This window comes from Phascolarctos cinereus, unplaced genomic scaffold (genome assembly GCF_003287225.1).
Source record: "Phascolarctos cinereus isolate Bilbo 61053 unplaced genomic scaffold, phaCin_HiC Scaffold_726;HRSCAF=1367, whole genome shotgun sequence".
NCBI lineage: Eukaryota > Metazoa > Chordata > Mammalia > Diprotodontia > Phascolarctidae > Phascolarctos > Phascolarctos cinereus.
Genome location: NW_027556098.1, coordinates 231128001 through 231148436, shown reverse-complemented (window position 1 = coordinate 231148436; position 20436 = coordinate 231128001). Strand labels below are relative to the sequence as shown.

At 36.4% G+C, this 20436-nt stretch overlaps 1 protein-coding gene across 1 annotated transcript in view; it reads right to left on the bottom strand.

The window, feature by feature from the left end:
• PLA2R1 (phospholipase A2 receptor 1) overlaps positions 1–20436 on the bottom strand; it is a 168344-nt gene that overhangs the window by 5474 nt on the left and 142434 nt on the right. The window contains 8 exon segments of the mRNA XM_021004945.2: positions 1342–1518; positions 2024–2140; positions 2762–2902; positions 7245–7413; positions 8542–8780; positions 14728–14875; positions 15239–15369; positions 16204–16321. Of these exon segments, the coding sequence (XP_020860604.1) occupies positions 1342–1518; positions 2024–2140; positions 2762–2902; positions 7245–7413; positions 8542–8780; positions 14728–14875; positions 15239–15369; positions 16204–16321 (1240 nt within the window).

The window sequence follows — 20436 nt, the reverse complement described above, 5'->3', positions numbered from 1 at the left end:
ATTCATAAGAAATTCAGGTTTTGCTGGACTACACATAATTTTTCCTTTTTTTTCCCCATGGGAAAAGGTGGAAGTAAGAGGGAAAGAAAATAAGATTATTTTTGTTAATTAAATTTTTAAAAATCAAGTCATTTAAAATATTCATACATTACTGGTATCTAGAAAATACTATGACTTATTTCTTTCAAAGAAAAAGGAAAAGTTCTATATTTACAAGAATATAGATATGTCTCTAGATAGATAGATATCAGCACTTTTTGTTCTGGAAAAAAAACTGAATCTATGGGTGTGTCCATCATTGGGGAATGGCTGAACAAATAGTGATATATAAGTGGGATGGAATACTGCTGTGCTATACAAAATAAGGACAGAGACTGATGTAAAATGAAGTGAGCAGAACCAGAAGAACCAGGTTTACTATGGTAGGGATATTACAAAAATGAATAGTTTTGAACACTTCTGTAAACTGATGAAATATGAAATGAGCAGGATCAGGAGAACAATCTATACAAATAACAAAAACAGCATTGTAAAGACAAACAGCTTTGAAAGCTGTAAGGACTCTGATGAACACAATAACCATTCATGATTCCAGTGGACCAGTGAAGTTTGCTATCCACCTCTTTACAAAGAAGTGTTGGATTCAGGATGCAGAATAAGACACATATTTTTGAACATGGCCAATGAGTGAATTTGTTTTACTTGCTTATGTATATTTGTTATAAGGAACTTGTTTCTCTCTTTTTTCCCCCCCAATGGAGTGGGAATGGTAGGAAAAGAAAATAGATTTCTATTTATTAAAAAAGACAAAATTTTAATTTAAAAATTTTTTTATGCTCTATCTTTTAAACCTGAAGTCCCCAACTTGAAAATTGGGTTCCTGAAGATTACCAGATAATCCTCTAAGCCCACTGCAATAAAACAACTGTCACGCCCCTCTCTTCAATATGTAAGGATTCTCAGGGAGGAGAGGAAGGCAGTGGGTGGATAGGATTTCTCATATCAGTTAAAATGCTTTCTGACTTGTTTGGTAGCGAATAAGACTTCAGTATCTTAAGCTGCTATTTAAAAGGTCAGCCAGTAGATTGATTAGCCCTGAAACATTTGAACTTAAAAACTCTGTAGACTCAAGAGAATGCTGAACTAAAGGGTGGAATGAACCTAAGAGAAGACAAATAATGACAAAACTGGTCCCTAATCTCAAGGAGCTCACAATCTAATGATGGAGATAACATGGAACAACTGTAAACAAACATGATATATACGGGATGAAATGGAGACAAACACTAGAAGAACAGCACAAGGAACAATCTTGGACTTCATAGTTAGAGGTACACCTACCTGTCTCCATCTTACACACAAATCCTATTTTTTCTCCACAAGGAAATAGCTGCCACACACCATCTGTGGTCCTCAATGCAAAACAAAGATCAGCCTTGAGAAGACTGGATTCTGGCTCCCTGATGCCCCAGTTTGAATGCTCTATGGGACTACCATCGAACCATGTGATGGTGCTACCTAGGGGAAAATACTGGATAATTAACTAATATTCAATAAACATTAAGCAAAATAAATTATGTTAGTCTTTAGCAAGCTGAATTTGGAATGGAAAATATTAAGCTGCATTTGGTTTTAGTGGATTGCTCCCTTGATTTTACAGAATATTATAACAATATAAAATTGTATATATGAAGCACTCTTGTGGTCACCCCAGTAATATAACAGAAAAGTGTTTTAAGTAGAGTCACAGAGTCTGGAAGGGATCTTGTAGGTGAAAGACGCAGACATAATCTTAAAATATCCTCATGCTCAAAAGTTATACCATGAACTTGTCTAAACATTCTTATTCTGACTGGGTCATTGCAAAGGGTCAGAGGTGATGGAGTTGAGTTAGAAAAGCCTATCTAACAAGAAAAGAGAGTGGCCCACATAAAGAGTTTCTAGTTCCTAGCAGCCATTATCCTTAGACTAATGGTGGTGTATTACCATTTAACCTCTTTTCTTTTCTCTTCCAGTCACTTACGGTTATTATCAAATTGAGCATTCAACCAGACCACCGGCACAGAAGAACTAAGTGCAGAGAGCTCACTTAGAAGATATGCATTTTCAGCCTCCTCCTTAATTGTTAAAAGATTAGCTCCTGTAGAAGGAACACAAACATCCAAATAGCAATCAGTCATGTTTACACAAAAAGGCATTTTCCAAAAGGATTATCCATATCATCGTCTATATGTCCAGTGTTTAGCACAGTGCCTGGCACACCGTTGGTGCTTAATATAGGCTAGCCAAATGACTGTCCCAGGCACTGAATAGTGTTATTTTTCTCCTGCTCCTTGATTTAGTGCTCCTGAAAAAAAATCACACTGTTGAACAATTTGGAGTTGAAAAGAAAATTTCTGAATTCAAACTACATCATGTATATAAAGGTATAAAATGTAATATTATATCTTTCAAAAGCTTTGAAAATTGATTTTAGGTAACCTTAAAGATTATAATTTGAATACATAAAAGGGAAAGTTTGACCTCTAAAACTGCAAGTCATTTTAGATTAAAAATTTCCATGCTGAAAGATGATTTTCATGAATTATTTCCCAAATGACAAATGAATTACATTTTAAAATTACATCTTTAATGGACTATAGCTTTTCAATTGGCTTTTGCTGCCTGTAGATACGGTAATGAAACAAACCAAGGACATTATATTGTTCATTGAGATCCTATGAAAAACATAGAAAGCTTATTATCATCATTAAATAATTACCTTCCTTTCTGCAAAATTCCCGTGCAGCATCAAAACTTGTGCTGTTTAGGACTGTAGAAAAACTGTAGCAATTATTTTTAAATTTCATCCAGGGAATAGATGTTTCTCTGCATAACTTTGGGTATTCTGATTGCTCTGTTTCTGTGAACAAAAAATAAGTAAGATTTTGGGGGTAGTGATTGAATATATTTATTGATTTAAAAAATGTAAATGATCTTGATTTTTAAAGGAGTTACAAAAGTAAGAAATCTAATGAAATTTTCATAGTAATTATGCATGAAAGATATCTTTCAGTTCAGATAATGATAAAACTATAGCTAGTTTATATAGCATTTTTAACAGAAGTAACAACTATACATAAATAGAATATGGTCCCATTAATATATAGCCGTGTAGACATCATCCACCTGATATTTGGGAGAAGATAACTCTTTTTCAAAGGTCCTGTTGAGAGGAGAAGCTCCTAGGTTGGTATATCGTGTTGGTTATTAGCATTAGGGTCATTGGCACTTTACTGATGTTGCTTAGAATATCAAAGGTGCTACCAACAGTGTAGAAAAATAGTGTCCCAAAATTCTACCTTGCTGCCCATAAGCTTGTATTGGGAACAATGTAATCAAATATCTTTGATATGGCCCAAGAGTCAAATCAGGCCCTCCACCTATTTTTGTATACCAGTGAGCTGAATGATTCTTATATTTTTACATATATTAAAAACTTTAAATAAAGTTTTACATTCTAAATAGAATGTAAAAATCATTCTTAGCTCACAGGGCCATATAAAAACAGGCAGCAGATTACATTTGGCCCATGGGCTGTAATTTGACAACCTCTGGATAAGACGAAATTATGATGTGTACATTTTTAGGAATTTGTTATATATGCCACCATAGAGGGTTTTGTTTTATGTCAGTGAAGCCTCTGCAAATCTAGTTTACTAGATGCTTGCTAATATCTGATTTTCTTTCATGTGAGACTTCATCAAAAATACTTTATCAAAAATTAGCAGGCACAGGGATAATCATAAGCCCCGAATACTATTTGCTAAGTGATGTGATTTGGAAGGTACTGCAGAGAATGAGAAATACTCTCTCTTCTTTCCATTGGTCTCACTTTCTGAGACGTTAGGAATTCATTACTTTTACATAAAGCAGTATCTCCCACCATTTAAAATGCAAATATCATTGGAAGCAAAGAGATATCTAAAGTTGTTGTCAGCTACTGACAATTTACTGTGAATTAGTTTACCAACTTGTTGGAGTTTGAATGGATGGGGAAGAAGGAGAAGAGAGAGCATGAACTTTGTCCTGGGACTATAGGATCACAAACTTAGAGCTGAAAAGGATCTTAGAAATCTCACTTTTAAAAATGGGAAACTGATGCCTAGAGAAGTGCATCTATTTAAAAATTAGTCCATTCAAGAAATCTATCTATCTATATTTATATCCAGTTCTGTCATTTATTTGAAGTCACATAATGTGTAGCATTTTGAGACACTAGGATAGTTCAGGACAGAATATAAGTACATGGTATTCTGGTGTCCTAAGAAGTTGATTCTTCCAAAACCTTCCTAAAAAATAAGAAAGGGGAAAGTTTTCCTGATGGAGGTAGATTGTAGTTGTACAAATTTCTTTTATTTAATTTATAGTGAAGAAGGCATACTAAATACTTTTTGGATAAGTACAATTACTTGGCTCTCATTCAAGGCATGAGCCCAAATCTTGGCCATATATATAGGACAGACAGAGATCCCATCAACTCTATTTCCTTCATCACTAGAATAATGGATGTCTAGTAAGTCAGGCAATATTTACTGGGAATTCACTGCATATATAGAATACAGTTCTAGTTAGTCATAAAGGAAATAGAAATAGTAGATATGTCTCCTATCTTTAAGGAGAAATAACAAATATAAGGAAATATCAGGATATGGATTGCACCTGTAATTTTTAAGAAACTCCCTGGATGAGGAAATTCCCTCAACCAATGCAGGCTGGCACCTTTTCTGCAATGACCTCAGAATGTTGTCCAGAGCAATGAGAGATTAAATGACTTGCCCCAGGTCAGTGGGAGGACTTGAAATGAAGTCTTCTTGGTTAGGAAGCTAGCTTTCTCTACACTGCACCATGTTGTCTCCACCTATATATTTATATCATGTGCATATGCATGTATGCCTACATACATACATACATGCATACATATATATATTTATAAAATTTATATTTCAATTTTAAGCTTTTTCATTTTTAAATGTTAAAAACTTAGGTTAGAACATACACCTATGGAGTTAGAAGGGATTTTAGAGATCATTTAGCCCAAATCCTTTAATTTATAGATGTGGAAAACAGCCTCAAAGAGGTCAAAGGGCGTGCCTCACATGCCATCAAATTGGGTTACTGTCAGAGCTTGGATGAGAACACAGGTTTCCTTACTTCCTTACTTCTTTATAATTTATGCAGCAGGTCTGATAGAAACAATCTGTAAATGGTATGGTAATGAGTGATGATTCTGAGCAGTTAATATATTCATTGTGTTATGTGCTAAAGGTTATGGGGACTAGCAAGAAAATAAGCATGATTCCTATCTTAAAGGACGACACAGTGTAATGAGCTATAGTGAGCTAAATTCTGCTAATCTGAGGAAAGGGTTTGGAGTCTTTGTCTAGAGCAGCCATTTTACATTTAGCATATGATCTGAAAAAGCACAATGTTATGCCAAAGTTTGTAATGTAGTTGTTCTCAGTTTTTATAAATTATATTTTTAAAATGACAGATCATTTCTATCATATCTATAACCCAAGCTATCACATTTTATAAAAGTCTGTAAGGACTTCATAAAGTCCTTGTTCATCTCTCACAGGAAATGCCCATCAGTTGGCTAAGGTTCATTAATGATCTCAAATTGTAGGTTGTATTTGCCTTTACCCTTCTGCTCTCAGCCTAATGATTTGCTTATTAAATAGCTGTTGCCTTCATTATCTCTTAACAAAGAGATAAATTGTGCATATATTTTATTCTTGTTTCCCCAGATTTTTTTCTCTGATGCCTTTTTCTCAGACTAAGAACTCTTTATAGAGCATTTAAATAAAATTATCAGTTAAAAATATTAAGGGTAACAACAGGGATAATCCTAACAAGATCAGATCTTTATATTTACTTCAGCAGGCTTTACTTGAGATTAATTGAGCACTCACAACTACTAGTCCCAAGTCAGGACTATTAGAATATTGGAGTAATGGGACCTTGGGAGGATTACTTTACATTTGTTAACTGCAACTCCCAGCCCACATTTCATATGCTTAATAGATGTCGATCTCAGAGTCATAGAACACCAGACCCAGAAGACATCTTATAGACCATCTAGACCAGGGGTGGGTAACCTGCAGCCTCAAGGCCACATGTTGCCCTCCAGGTCCTCAAGTGTGGTTCTTTGACTAAATCGAAACTTCACAGAGCAAATCCCTTAATAAAAGGATTTATGGAAAAAGGACCCACATGTACAAAAATACAGCAGCTCTTTCTGTAGTGGCAAAGAATTAGAAACTGAAGGGATACCCATCAACTGGTGAATGGCTGAACAAGTTGTGGTATACGAATGTAATGGAATACTATTGTGCTATAAGAAATGATGAGCAAGTGGACTTCCGAAAAAATCTGGAAAGACTTGTATGGACTGATGCTGAGTAAAGTGAGCAGAACCAGGAGAATGTTGTACACAGTAACAGACATGTTGTGCAATGACTAACTTTGATAGACTTAGGTCTTCTCAGCAATGCAATGCTCTAAGATATCTCCAAAAGTCTCATGATGGAAAATGCTATCCACATCCAGAGAAAGAACTTGGAGTCTGAATGCAGATCTAAGCATACTATTTGCTCTTTTTTTCCTTCTGTTTTGTTTCTTCTTTCTTGTGGTTCCTCCTATTGGTTCTAATTCTTCTTTACAACATGACTAATGTGAAAATATGTTTAATAGGAATATATATGTAGAGCCTATATCAGATTGCATGCCATATTAGGGAGGAAGGTGGGGAGGGAGGAGGAGAAAATTTAAAACTCAAAAGCATGTGGAAGTGATTGTTGAATTTATGCTGTAAAACTTGGACTCAGTCAAAAGGCTGCATCCAAGGACCTAGAAGGCCCCATGTGACCTTAAGGCTGCAGGTTCCCCACCCCGATCTAGACCAACTTCTTCATTTTCCAGATGTGAAGGCTGAGGTCCAGCGAGATAACTTGCCCAAGGCTGCACAGCTTACTAGAGATAGAATCTGGTCTATAATAACACACATATACTAATTCTTGGTTTAATGTTCTGTCAAAGAACGACAAAGCCAAAATATGCTGCACCTGGGAGATGTCATACTGCCCCCTTTATGAAACCTGATCTGTATAAGACTATCTTTTAAATATTAGTGAATAAATTTAAGTCGAATAAAATAAATGGCAAACTTTCCGCCATATGAGTTTGACCAGTCATAATCCTACCTTTTGGCACATGACAGATTGCTCCTTGTAGAGGTGTTTCACAGTCTGTACGCCTCCAACGTCCATTAATGGCCACAAATGTACATGCACCCAGAGATGATGAGTCTTCATCTTCCCAGTAAGTGAAGTATGGTTTGGTACCATCTGACCACTCGAAATTAAGACCATTCTACAGAAGGGAATTTATTTAGAGTAGGCAATTTTAATATTTTTTTTGCAAGTCCTGAACCCCCTTGGCTGTCTGGTGAAATGCATAACAAAAATATATAGGATTAAAACAAGCTAATTATATTAAACTATAGTTATCAAAATGCTTAAAAAAAAAGTTCTCAGAACCCAGGTTTAAGTACTCCTGAATTAAAGGTTCCTGGCTGAAATATTGCAGGTTCCTGCTTTGGATGACAATGACTCTCTAAATAAAGATCTCTTCCAAACTGAATATCACACAGCTGACTTCTACACTTGATATCCATATTTCTACTTCAACTCTTCTACTAAGGGATGATAGGATGAAAACTGAGAATAAGAAGACATTCCCTCCTGGATCCTGGGATATCCACAATTTTCCAATAAACAATCAAAACTGTCTCCAAATCGTAGTACCAAGGTGAAAGGAACAGTACCTACAAGTTAAATCTCAAAGATTATTAAAATTATAGTGCTACAACATGACTAATGTGGAAATATGTTTAATATGATTGTATATGTATAGCCTATTCAGATTGCATACCATCTTGGGGAGGGAGAGGGGAAGGAAGGGGACAAATTTAGAACTCAAAATCTTATAAAAGTGAATGTTGAAAACTAAAAATAAATCAAAAAATTAACTTTTTAAAAAAAAGAAATTATGGTGCTAGTCAGTCACTCAATAAACATTTAAGTTCCTACTATGTGCTAGGCATTATTCTAAGTACTTAATAAGTGCTAAAGAGAATAATCAAATTAGGCCTCTAGATACCCAAAGTGACCATGATGGGATATTTTAAAACTTAGTAAATAGGTGGGCTAATTCACTAACGTAAGGTAAAGGCCACATGCTTTAAGAAGGTGAACTAAAAATAATGCACTTTTATATAGCACTTTAGTCTTATTAGCACTTTCCTTACAACTCTGTGAGTCAGATAGCACAAAACCCATTTCTCTGAGTCTCAGTGAGGTAGAGTGACTTGTTTATGGTCATACTAAGAGTCAGTGTCAGAGTTGGTCTCCTAAGTCCAGCTCTTTTCTCATGACCATTTTGCCACCCCATTCAACTCTTCTTTAGGCAAAAATATAACTAAAAAGAATTTGCACCTACGTCTGCCGTAAAGAGTCCAATCCAGTGGGCATGTCCTAGTCTGTTGACAATGACAGTGAGGAAAGACTGATGAAACTGGTCTGTGATACTGACCAATTCTGCTCCACTCTCCATACAGGCTTTTAAAGCAGCATGCCAGGTCATATTAGCACTAATTATTTTATAAGTTTTGTTTCCATATTCTAAGGTTTCTGGTATTGGATACATATTGGATGCATTTATATTATGTGCAGAAGTATCTGTAACAATAACAAAAATATCATGTTAGGTCCCCAAAGAGAAGAAACGACTTATGTTACTAGTTAGTGGCAAAGCCAGGGCTAAAACCCAGATCTTCTGATTCAGCTATCCCAGAACGCTTTTCATCCTACTAGAATCGACTATTTCATTTATAGCATGCCTCAGGAACCAGTGATACTAAATAGTGGGCATGTGACATAACTTTAATAGTTGCCCATTGAAACTTTGGGATAAATACTGAAATTTTCTGACAAATTTTCTGTTTTTGAAGACCAGTAACAAAATGACTACTTAGTGGAATTGTGGGTTGCCTATTTAAATAATTCCCACTGTATGGTGCTTTTAAAAAATATGTAAATTTGCCTTTTTTAGAAGTGCTGTACTTGAAGTCAGGAAGACCTGAGTTCAAATTCTATTTCAGACTCTTACTAAATCTGTATAACCCTAGGTAAGGAAGGCCCTTAACCTTTCAACCTCTGGTTCCCACCGTAAAATGGCTTCTAAAGTCCCTCCCAGCTCTAAATCTATGATTTTAGATGAAGGAATTTAGAAATCATTTGGAGTTCTTGTGGTACAATTGAGGGCCTCAACAAAGCAGGATCAAAGGATATGGATTTAAAGATGGAAGGAACTTTAGCAGTCATTGAGACCAATCCCTCCCCCCTTTTTTTACATTTGTGGAAACTGAGGCATCGAGAGACTAAGTGACTTGTTCAGTGTCAAAAAGCTGGTAAGTATCTGAGGCAGAATTTGAAAGTAGATCTGGAATACAAGTTCATTCTTTATTAATCCATGTTCAACACCTTCTTCAAGCTTTTTGGGCTATAACTGAAGAGAAAATATGTCTTTTCTTTATTTTGTAGCTTTTTTTTTTAGCATGATGTTTTCAGGCATGTTGTCAAATGCTTTCAATGAGGATGAACATGGCATCAAGGTCAGCTACTGCACTGATGGTAAATTCTTCAATTTGAAAAAAATGCAAACCAAGAGCAGTGGAGGGAGTGTTGGTGCATGGTCTTCTGCTTGCAGATGATTGTGCTCTCAATGTAGCCTCTGAAGCTGAGATGCAACAAAGTATGGGTTGATTCTCTGCTGCTTGGGCTAATTTTGGCCTAATAAATAACACCAAGAAAACAAAGGTGCTCCATCAGCCACCACCACACCAGCCATATGTGGAACCATCAGTTACAGCAAATGGAGAGGTTTTGAGCACTGTGGATCAGTTTACTTACCTTGGCAGTGTACTGCCCAGGGATGTACACATTGATAATGATGTTGCAGAGCTAGCTCAGTGTTTGGGAGGCTCCCAAGGAAAGTGTGGGAGAGAAGAGGTATTAGACTGACTACCAAACTGAAGGTCTACAGAGCTGTTGTGCTGACCTCATTGTTGTATGCCTGTGAAACCTGGACAGTATACCAGCGCCATGCCAGGAAACTGAATCACTTCCATTTGAATTGTCTTAGGAAAATTCTGAAGATTACTTGGCAGGATAAGATACCAGACACTGAGGTATTTCTTGAACTAAACTGTCAAGCATTCAAACTCTGCTTCAGAGAGCTCAACTTCGAGGGGCTGGCCATGTTGTTTGAATGCAAAATGTACGCTTGCCAAAAAGACTATTTTATGGAGAACTCACACAGGGCAAGTGTTCACATGGTGGTCAGAAGAAGCCATACAAGGACACTCTAAAAGTATCTCTTAAGAACTTTGGACTTGATTGTGTGACATGGGAGACACTGGTACAGGACCACTCAGCACGCCGTGCCCACAGTAGAGAAGGGGCTGTGCTCTATGAGCAAAGCAGAATTGAAATAGCTCAAGAGAAACGCAAGATACACTAACTTAGAGAATCCACCCCAAAGGTTCACATGGACTGTTTGTGCCTGACTTGTGGTAGAACATTCCAAACTCATATTGGTTTGATTAGCCACAGTCAGACACACTGAAACTTGACTCTAGTATACTGATGTCATTTTGGTCTTCTTGGAAAACAAATGACAACAACAAGCTTAGTAGCCCTTGGAAGAGTTTGATGTCTGTAGCAAATGCTCCACATGGGATTCCAGAAAGGCTCTACCAAGTCACAGCCTTAAGGACATTGTATTAATGTACCTATTTCCCCCCTCAACATTTGAAAATCCAATGGGTGTGAAGTAGAGCCATAGAGTGGCTTTACTTTGCATTTCTCTAATTATAAGTGAATGGGACTTTTTTCCCTTGTATGGTTTTTGATAGCTTGGATTTCTTTCTTAGAAAATTGTTCATATCCTTTGACTATTTATCAATTGAGAAATGGTTCCTATCCATATAAATTTAAATCAATTCCTTATATAGCTTGGAAATGAGACCTTTCTATAAGAAATTTGCTACAAAGGTATTTTTTTCCTCATTTAATTGTTTCCCTTCTAATTTTAGCTGTTTTGGCTTTGTGCAAAAACTTTTTAATTTTATGTAATAACAATTTCCCATTTTATCTTCTGTGATCTCTGGTTCTTGTATGATCATGATCTCTTCTCTTGTCCACAGGTCTGAGAAATAATTTGTTTCATGCTCTCCTAATTCATTCATGATATGGCCTTTTATATCTAGGACATATATCCATTTGGAGCTTATTATGGTTTGTGATAAGAGGAATTCGTCTAAATCTAATTTCTGCCAGATTGCTTTCCTGTTTTCTCAGCAAATACTGTCAAATGGTGAATTCTTTGGGTTCATTGAAAATGAGGTTACTTAATAACACTTTATGTGGTAGCAAAAACTAACAACAAAGAATGGTTGTATAAATTGCTATATGGTGTATGAATGCAATGGAATATTATTATTCTGTAAAAACTGAAACTATGAATTCAGAGAAACATAGGAAAACTTGTATAAACTGATGCAGAGAATACTTTCAGGTATACTACATATACACAGAGTCCCTTCCAGCTTTGAAATTCTATAATTCTGTGATGTAGAGAAAAGAATTGGTCATAAAGAGCCAACATGTGGACGGATGTGGAAAAATTAGGGCACTAATGCACTGTTGGTGGACTTGTGAACTAGTCCAACCATTCTGAAGAACATTTGGAACTATGTTCAAGGGGCTATAAAACTAGGCATACCATTTGACTCAGCAATACCACTACTGGGTCTGTATCCCAAAGAGATCAAAGAAAAGGGAACAGGACCTACATGTACAAAAATGTTTATGGTGACTCTTTGTGGTGGCAAAGAATTGGAAATCCAGGGAAAGGTTGGGGAATGGTTGAACAAGTTGTGGCATATGATTGTACTAAAAGAAATGATGAGCTAGGTGGTTTCAGAAAACTGGGAAGACTTATATGAACTGATAAAGTGAAATGTGTAGAACCAGCAGAACATCCTACATATTAACAGTAATATTGTAAGGATGATCAGCTATGAAAGACTTAGGTACTCTGATCAATACAGTGATCTTAGACAATTAATTACAAAGGACCCATGATGAAAACATCTTTCCATCTCCAGAGAGAGGGCTGATGGAATCTGAATGCAGATTGAAATATATTTTTAAAGACTTTCTTTCTTTTTCTTTTTCGTTTGTGTTCTGTTTTGCAACACGGCTAATATGGAAACACGTTTTGCATGACTTCACATGTATAACCAATATCAAACTGAGAGAATCTGGAACTCAAAATTCAAAAAAAAAAGAATGTTAAAATTTTTTTTGCATATAAATGGAAAATATTTCACAGAATAAATAAAAATCTATGAAAAAATAAAGTCAGCATAGCTTTAACAAGAACATGCCTGATTATCTTCATTTTCTTTTTATAACCTGGTCAGGTGAATACCACAGATATATTTTATCTATATCAGTGGTTCTCAGAGTGTGGTCTGAGACCCTTTCAGGGAATTTGTGAAGCCAAAACTATTTTTCCAATCACACTAAGATGTTTTAAGATATATCCCACATAAACCAAAAGCTCTTTGGGGAGTGATCCTCAACACTTTTAAAAGTGTGAAGGCTTCCTGATATAAAAACATTTGAGAATTGCTGACCTAGATTTTAGCAAAGCCAGTGTGGGACAGTGGATAGAGAGCTGAGTCCTGCCTCTCACACATACTTTCCTTATGACTTTGGGTCAATCACTTATAAGTGATTGCTCAGTGCTCTGGACAAATCTCAGACTACATGTTGCAGAGGATGTGTGGACCTGCCTTCTTTGAGGTAGTCTTCTCATCCAGAAGTTCCCCATTAACAATGGAACTATAGATCTAAAACATAATTCTATTTTTAAAAGACTACGCTTTCCTAGTGTAAAAGATGGAGAGAAGTAGGCCAAATAATAATATGATTAAGTGGTTGTAGAATTGTACCTGAGAATAATCATTGATGTTTCAATATCAACTTGAACGGAGGTTTCTAGTGGAAGGTTCCAGGGACCTTGGCTCTATGCTGTTGGACATTCTTATTAATGATCTAGATGAGTAGCATAAATGACAAGCTTATCAAATTTACAAATGACACAAAACTGAGAGGTGTCAGCTACTACAGTGAAAGATTGACTGAGAATCCCCAAAGTTACCACTAGCCTAGGATGTTGGACTGAATCTAATAAGATGAAATTAAATATAAACGCATGCGCAATGACTAAATACAAAACTCTTAAGGTAGTTTGAAATTGTGGCAGAAGAGGAATGATGTTCAGAGAGAGAAACATGCAACATGTCCACAATTTTGACATAGAATAGATAGCTCTAAAATTCTCAGGGGATTGTCCCTTCAGGGACATTGTTGTATACTAGAAAGATTCCTGAATTTAGAGTTAAAGGACCTGGGTTCACATCTCAATTTTGCTACTCAACAGCTGTATGACCTTGAACAAGCCAGTTTACCTCAATGGGCCTCAGTTTCCTTATTCCTAAAAGGAGAGGGCTTTACTAGACAAATGTTAAAGTCTCTTCTAGCTCTGTATATTGCAATTCAATTGGCCATGGTCTAATGGAGCTAATATTCTCTTTCAGAATTCCACTGATTGGGGCAGCTAGGTGGCACAGTGAATAGAGCACCATCCCTGGCGTCAGGAGGACCTGAGTTCAAATCCGGCCTCAGACCAAACACTTGACACTTACTAGCTGTGTGACCCTGGGCAAGTCATTTAACCCCATTGCCTAGCAAAACAACAACAACAACAAAAGAAAAGAATTCCATTAATTTCTATTATGATTACATGATAAGTATGAAGCCTAAAAGATTTCTTCCCAGATTATTTCCCTCAGTAGTTCACTATCTCTCAACATGTCACTTAAATGCAATAATAGCAATAAATGACAATAATAATAAATTAGTGCTTTCAAGTTTGCAATGTACTATACAAATTAGCTGACGTACAATGGAGATAATTTTGATTCTTAATTAGTACACAAGATAGTCTGTTCAAGCTTGACAGCTCATTGTCATTCCCTTCATCAATGTCACGGTCCTGGACAGAGGACAGACACAAAAAATTCTTCCCACACTCCATATGAATAGGGTAGAACTCACTGGCACTACTAACAAGTAGATCTTTGGAGCCCTGCAGTTCCAATTTCTCTGTCTTTGAACCCCCATGAAGTCCTTTGGTGGGGTTGACTCCTAGGGCAAAAAACATGTGTTCTATGCCAGGTTTGGTCCCAGGGACCATTTGGAGGGGATGGGGATGGGAGCCAATGCAAAGTGTTGTTGTTTTTTCTCCAATTTGGCTACACTCTTGTGGATGTGTTCCTTGTTACCTAAATAGAGAGCTTAGTCCAAGGCCATGCAGTGAAGTCTCCTTATACAATTTAAATAAGTATACAGGATTTATTATCAACTCTGCTCCCCTTAGGAGTTCACTGAAAAGAAGTTGCATGGTGAGGCATGTAGGGCATGGCTATATTAAATAGGAAAAAGAAGACTGACTATAATATTTACCAATGAAAGGGATAAAATGGTTCCTTACCTTGTAGTTTTTCACAGACAAATCCAAAACTTTGTTTCCTACAATCTTCTAAATACCATTTTCCAGTAAAATGAAAATTAGGGCTACTTGATAACAAAGCACAGAGAGGAACTTGTTCTTGAACATTTGTAGAGTTATGGTTCTTATTCTTTAAAAAAAAAGTTATTAGTGATTAAAAAAAATCACAGTGGGCCTTTGAAAATCCAGTATAGAATATACCTTATAACTGATTAAAATATAAATAATCCCTATAAAATTATGTGCAATTAGTTAACCAATTTTTCATATAATCACTGAATCTGCCACAAAGTTAAAAAAATAACAGTGAGAATTAGAATCAACATATTCATGGAATAATGTATTAAATTGTTAAAAAAAATAAAAGTACTAATAAAAGACTAATGCAGATCATTTTGGGTATCGCAGAAAACCTGATAATTTTGACTAAAATTTCCTTCTTCAACAAGATCATTTGTTAAATGACTTCTGAAAACTATATCTTACAACTTACATTTATTATCTCAACTGGAGACCAGTTAGAATATATTACAGGCTCTCCATTTAGCCATTTTTCATAATCATCACTCTGTAGGCCTATCCAAACGTTAGCTTTCTGTCCAAAAAGATTCATTGTAATGAAAGCTGCAAAAACAAGAATACATTACTAACATTAACATCATAGAAACCATTTGGGTAATCACATATCCCTGTTTGTAGCCATGATTACTACATTTAAATAAAGGGGAAACTTAATTACAAATCAGCAGTAGGAGTTTTGTTACATCATCCTTGTTTAAGGTAACGCATTCTTTCTCCTATTTCATGTCATTGTTCACTGACATTAGCTGGATGGGCCTGGGGTCTTATCACACATTTAACAAAACAATTTTAGCATGTTCATGTAATGACTGTTTTACTGAAAAAAAAATCCCTCTACTATACTTAAATCATAATGCACAGCTGGCAAAAACCCAAATCATACTGGGAAGAGAAATCTTTAAATGACTTAGGGAAAATTCATTGTGCCAACAACATATTACATTCTTTGCCATTTAGGAAACTGATCACACGTATCTCCTTATTCTGCACGCTATTCTCATGGGGACAAGAAGAATGCAACACCAGCAGCTTATTGTTATGCATAGACCATTCTAGCCTTTTTAGACTCCATCAGAATGATCATTGCTTAGAACAATGAATATTTATACAGTCCTGGCAATGTACTTACAACCTTCACCTTGAATGAGATGTTTATTTTTAGAACAACACTGAGGATATTCAAATATTCATTTTTTCAACGGATATTTATTAAACACCTAGTGTTTGCTAGGCACTGGGGACACAGACACAAAATAACTCTTGCTCTCAGGGAGTTTAAATTCTTTTTTTTTTTAGGAAGAGGAACATGTATGTAAATGTGTAAAGCATTTGTCTAACAATAGTTAATTTGGTAAAATTAAACTTTCAATAACATACCTTGCTCTACTTCGTTTTCAATGGAGGCAAGTGTTGCATCCTCCTCGGCACAGAAATGCTGAGCACTCTTCCAGGTTTTCTGGTGCCTTGGATCCTTCGGTATTTCCACTAGGAAGCACTTTGGACAAAATTTATTTTTAAGGCATTTTTTCTCCTCTAAAACACTTATTACTGGTGTGACCTTGGGTAAATAAATCAACCATCCTAGATCTCAGTTTCCTCAAAAGTGAAATGGGTTCATCTAGATGGTCTCTGAGGTTCCTTCTGTTGAGGTCTAGGGTTCTGGGAACTCCAAAATTCAAGGGCAAATGACGCAGGTCTTGCCTTGAAAGAATTTGACTCAAGGCTTTGTTCAGTTAGAAACAAAACTGATTAAAACACCAATTGAGGTGGGCAAGATTTTAAGAATCTGTGCTATGTGGTGATGTTTACATTGACAAGCAGGCCAGTCTGTTAAGGAATCTGAGCCTTTGTGATGCCAATACAACTGAGCCAGACTCTTAAGGAATTTGAGCACCTTAAAGGAAGCAAGATGGACCCTTTATACAGTAAGACTGTGGGATGATCTGGATGGGAGTGGACAGGTGACTGGGGAGGTAATAGAGAAGGACCAGGAAGGGCCAGGCGCCCCAGGTGAGCACCAGGGACTTGGGCCATGTGGAAGGGGTCTAGATGGAATACAGGAGTGGCGGTCTAGGGTGGGGCCAGTTGCAGACAATGCAGGCTGGGCTGACTGAGTTAGAGGTAACAGAGAATTGGAGACTGGGGCAAGGTCAAAGTTATAATGCAAAGGACAGTTGAAAGGATTATGAGATGAGCCTCAAGCTCATGTATATGCAAGTACCCACTGTCTTTGGTGTTCATTAGGTTCAGAACAAAAACAATGAATTGATAATAAGTTTAAAAATTAATTTCTACTTTCTCTGGTGCTCTAAGAAAGCCACAACAGAAGTTAATACCACTGATGCCTCTAATGTCTCAGAATAAGCACTGATCTTAATAGTCAGAATATCTAGGTTTGAGGCCTGGTTCTTACAACTTTATGAGTGGGCAAGTCGCAACCTCTCTAAGCCTTAGTGTTCTCATTCATCAAATGAGGATAATGGTACTCAATACTGTAGAGGGTTCTTGTGCAAAGAGTTTTGCAAACCTTAGAACATTATACAAATGTGAATTCTTCTTACGGCTCCTCTATTTTTGTGCTTTTGGTAGCAATAAAGCACAAAAGTATTTGTGGTGATAATGGTGGAATTTGGGAACATATGCTCTCAACTACTGGAATATAAACAAAAATGTTCATTTAGGATATGTGTGTCTTCATTATTGGTACCAAATCCCAATTGAGGCAATTTTCCAGCAAAACCCACCATGCCAGAATTAATATTTAATAGAGGAGAAACTGAGATTTTTAAAAATATCAAAACAAAATGAATTATTTCATTTTCATTAGAAAAAAAACTTTAAATGGAGAAAGGGTGCCATAAAATCAAATTTCTGGTACAATTTCCCACAGATTAAGTATCACGGACATGCAGCTGGGGTGATGTATCCAGCTGCTTCATATGACTTAGGTGAAGTTCTTGATGGTAGGATTTGCCTTGTCAAATCCTTCATTAGTCATTTCACAAAATCTTCATATTGGTATCAACTAAGAATTCCAGCCCCACAAAGGTGGAAAACTTATTAGTGAAAAAGTCACTGTTGCAGATGAGAAGAATAATACCTGAAAGCCTAGGATTTTATGGTCAACAAGATACATCACACCCACCATCTCTTTTCATCCTTGCAGTAACTCTGGGAGATTGAGGGCTGCCGTGCAAGTAACCTTATTCCAATTGTTTACAAATGAGCAAACTGAGGTTCAATGGCATTAAATGACTCGGTCCAAATAGCAAGTATTGTGAGACAGGTTTGAACTTCTAACATCTTGACTCCAAATCTAGTGGTTTTTCCACTATACCAGAAATCCAACCCATAGATGATCCCCAGTTTCACCCAGAAAGTGTCCAAATGCTCATGGAGAGACTTCTGACCTCACCTGAATTACAGCCATTAACCTAAAGGAGAAATCAGTTCTTTTGGACTCCTTGAAACTTCCAGGCATGTAGAACAACTAAATCAGTTTAAAGGCATTGTTTGTTTTTATTTTTACTATTTTTTTTAAGAAAAGGTTATTTTACTGGTTTCCTTTGTGCTTCTATTTATGCATTTCAAATTGGTGGCATATGCTAATTAGTAGAAAGTTATCATTTATTGCTGACTTTTCCTCATGTTCTGCTGTCTGATACCAGTAAACCTCACTAATATGGCCACATATATTTCTCTAGGAAAAAATATCCCCCACAGCTATCATGACCAAGATTTGTCACCTGAGTATGGCAGTGGTGTCTCACATTGTTTCTCCGAATCTATGCAATACCATATTTTCTAAAGGTGATGACGTATTTTCATTTATAATAAAAACCAAGCCACAGAACAAAGTACAGTGTCCTTGTACCCCAGTGTGCACATCTGGGGTACACTTTGCAGCTGTTAGTGTGAACCGAAGACATCTCCCTGTATTTTAAGACATCTCCTTCAAACAAAATAATTTATTAAACAGAAGAGAATACTTAAAAAAGTATGCAGGGCATGAAACCAATTAATGGCTGGATTACAAATTCTGTGGTCCATATTAACAATGAATCAGAGTGAAGCTAGAGATGTTAAGAACCATAAGTGAAAAAGTAACAAAGGAAGAGTAAAGTCTATCTTGTGAAAGGAATGGCTAGAATTGTTCGGTGCCCTCCTTCCCCACACAAAGGCTCCTTGTGTCTAAATGTGGGCCTTTGTTTCTGAAATAAAGCCCAGCTCCTGAGGAGCAAGTACCTTACCACTTTTCCTTCTGGGTGAATGCTGGTCAAGTTGCTTTTGTAAAGGATTTCCAGTAGAGTGTTTTGTACCATTAAAGAGGAGTTTTGTGGGCTCTCTGAAATGCTGAGAAAAAGACATCAAGCCTAACCATCTCATGCCTCAGTTATCATTATCTACAGAGGGCAAATAATCAATCTCCCAGGAGTCATTGGAAGAAAAACCGATAAACATGATTCCAAAGTATTGGACAAATATACAACATAGAAGGGATACATTTCTTGGAGAAGGGGCTCCTGTAATCACACCACATAATCAATCAGTCACTCATAAAGTCAGTTTTGAATTATTAATATAAAACTTTTACCTAGAATAATTAGGAGATACAATTATCAAAATAATTTATTTCTTTTGTTTAGTTGATATAAAGAAGAAAACTGGTCTCTCCAAATTAGTAGCTCTTTTTGAGAGTATTTTGGACATTTGCTTCAGAAATGCAGTATGCTCTTATACTGGTGAATTTTTGTTTGGATTTGCTCCAAACAAATTAATAACTAGAGGCTAAAACCTCTCTTCTTCACCACTGCCATCTCCAAATTTCACCCAGGCAGAAAATGGCATAGGATAAATATCTTTTTGGAAATTTAGTTATGGGCTTGGGCTGAATGAAAACTGTTTGGTTAAATATGGCAAGTGCTGTGGCTTTAATTTAAGAATAATGCCTCCATTACATGTAATTGAGGAAAAATATACTACTGAAAAATGGAAAAAAATTAAAATGACTTGAAGAACTCAAAAAAGAATAATGCCTCCAAAAGTAATGTCAAAGGTTTGAAGAGAGCGCAGAAGAAGGAAGAGTCTCCACACACTGGAAAGACCCTCTGTTGCATAACTTCTGGGAGAAAGTGGATGAGAGTTTCACAAGACAGGTATGGATGGGCAGCAATCTATATCTCCACAGGGTATACTCACATTGATGAGATCACTGATCCATTTGAGAGTATTTTGAGTATTTGAAAAAGGATGAAGTATGAGCTAAATACTAGAAAATGGCTTGGGACCAGTACTATTGGGCTACACTTCTTCGTCAAATACTTGACTCTAGGATATTTATTTCTTTGGTTTTTTTTCTCTGATTCTAAAGTCATACTTGGATTTTCATCATCTACTTGGCATCCTAGTCAGCCTGATACCCTATATGTAGATTTTTTTTTTAAATGAAGCTGTTTGCATGGGCAGCTAGGTTGTACAGCAGATAGAGTACAGATCCTGGAGTCATAAATCCCTAAGTTCAAATCTGACCTCAGACACTTACTAGTTGTATGACTCTGGGCAAGTCATTGAACTTCCTCCATTTCCTCAACTGTAAAATGGGGATAACAA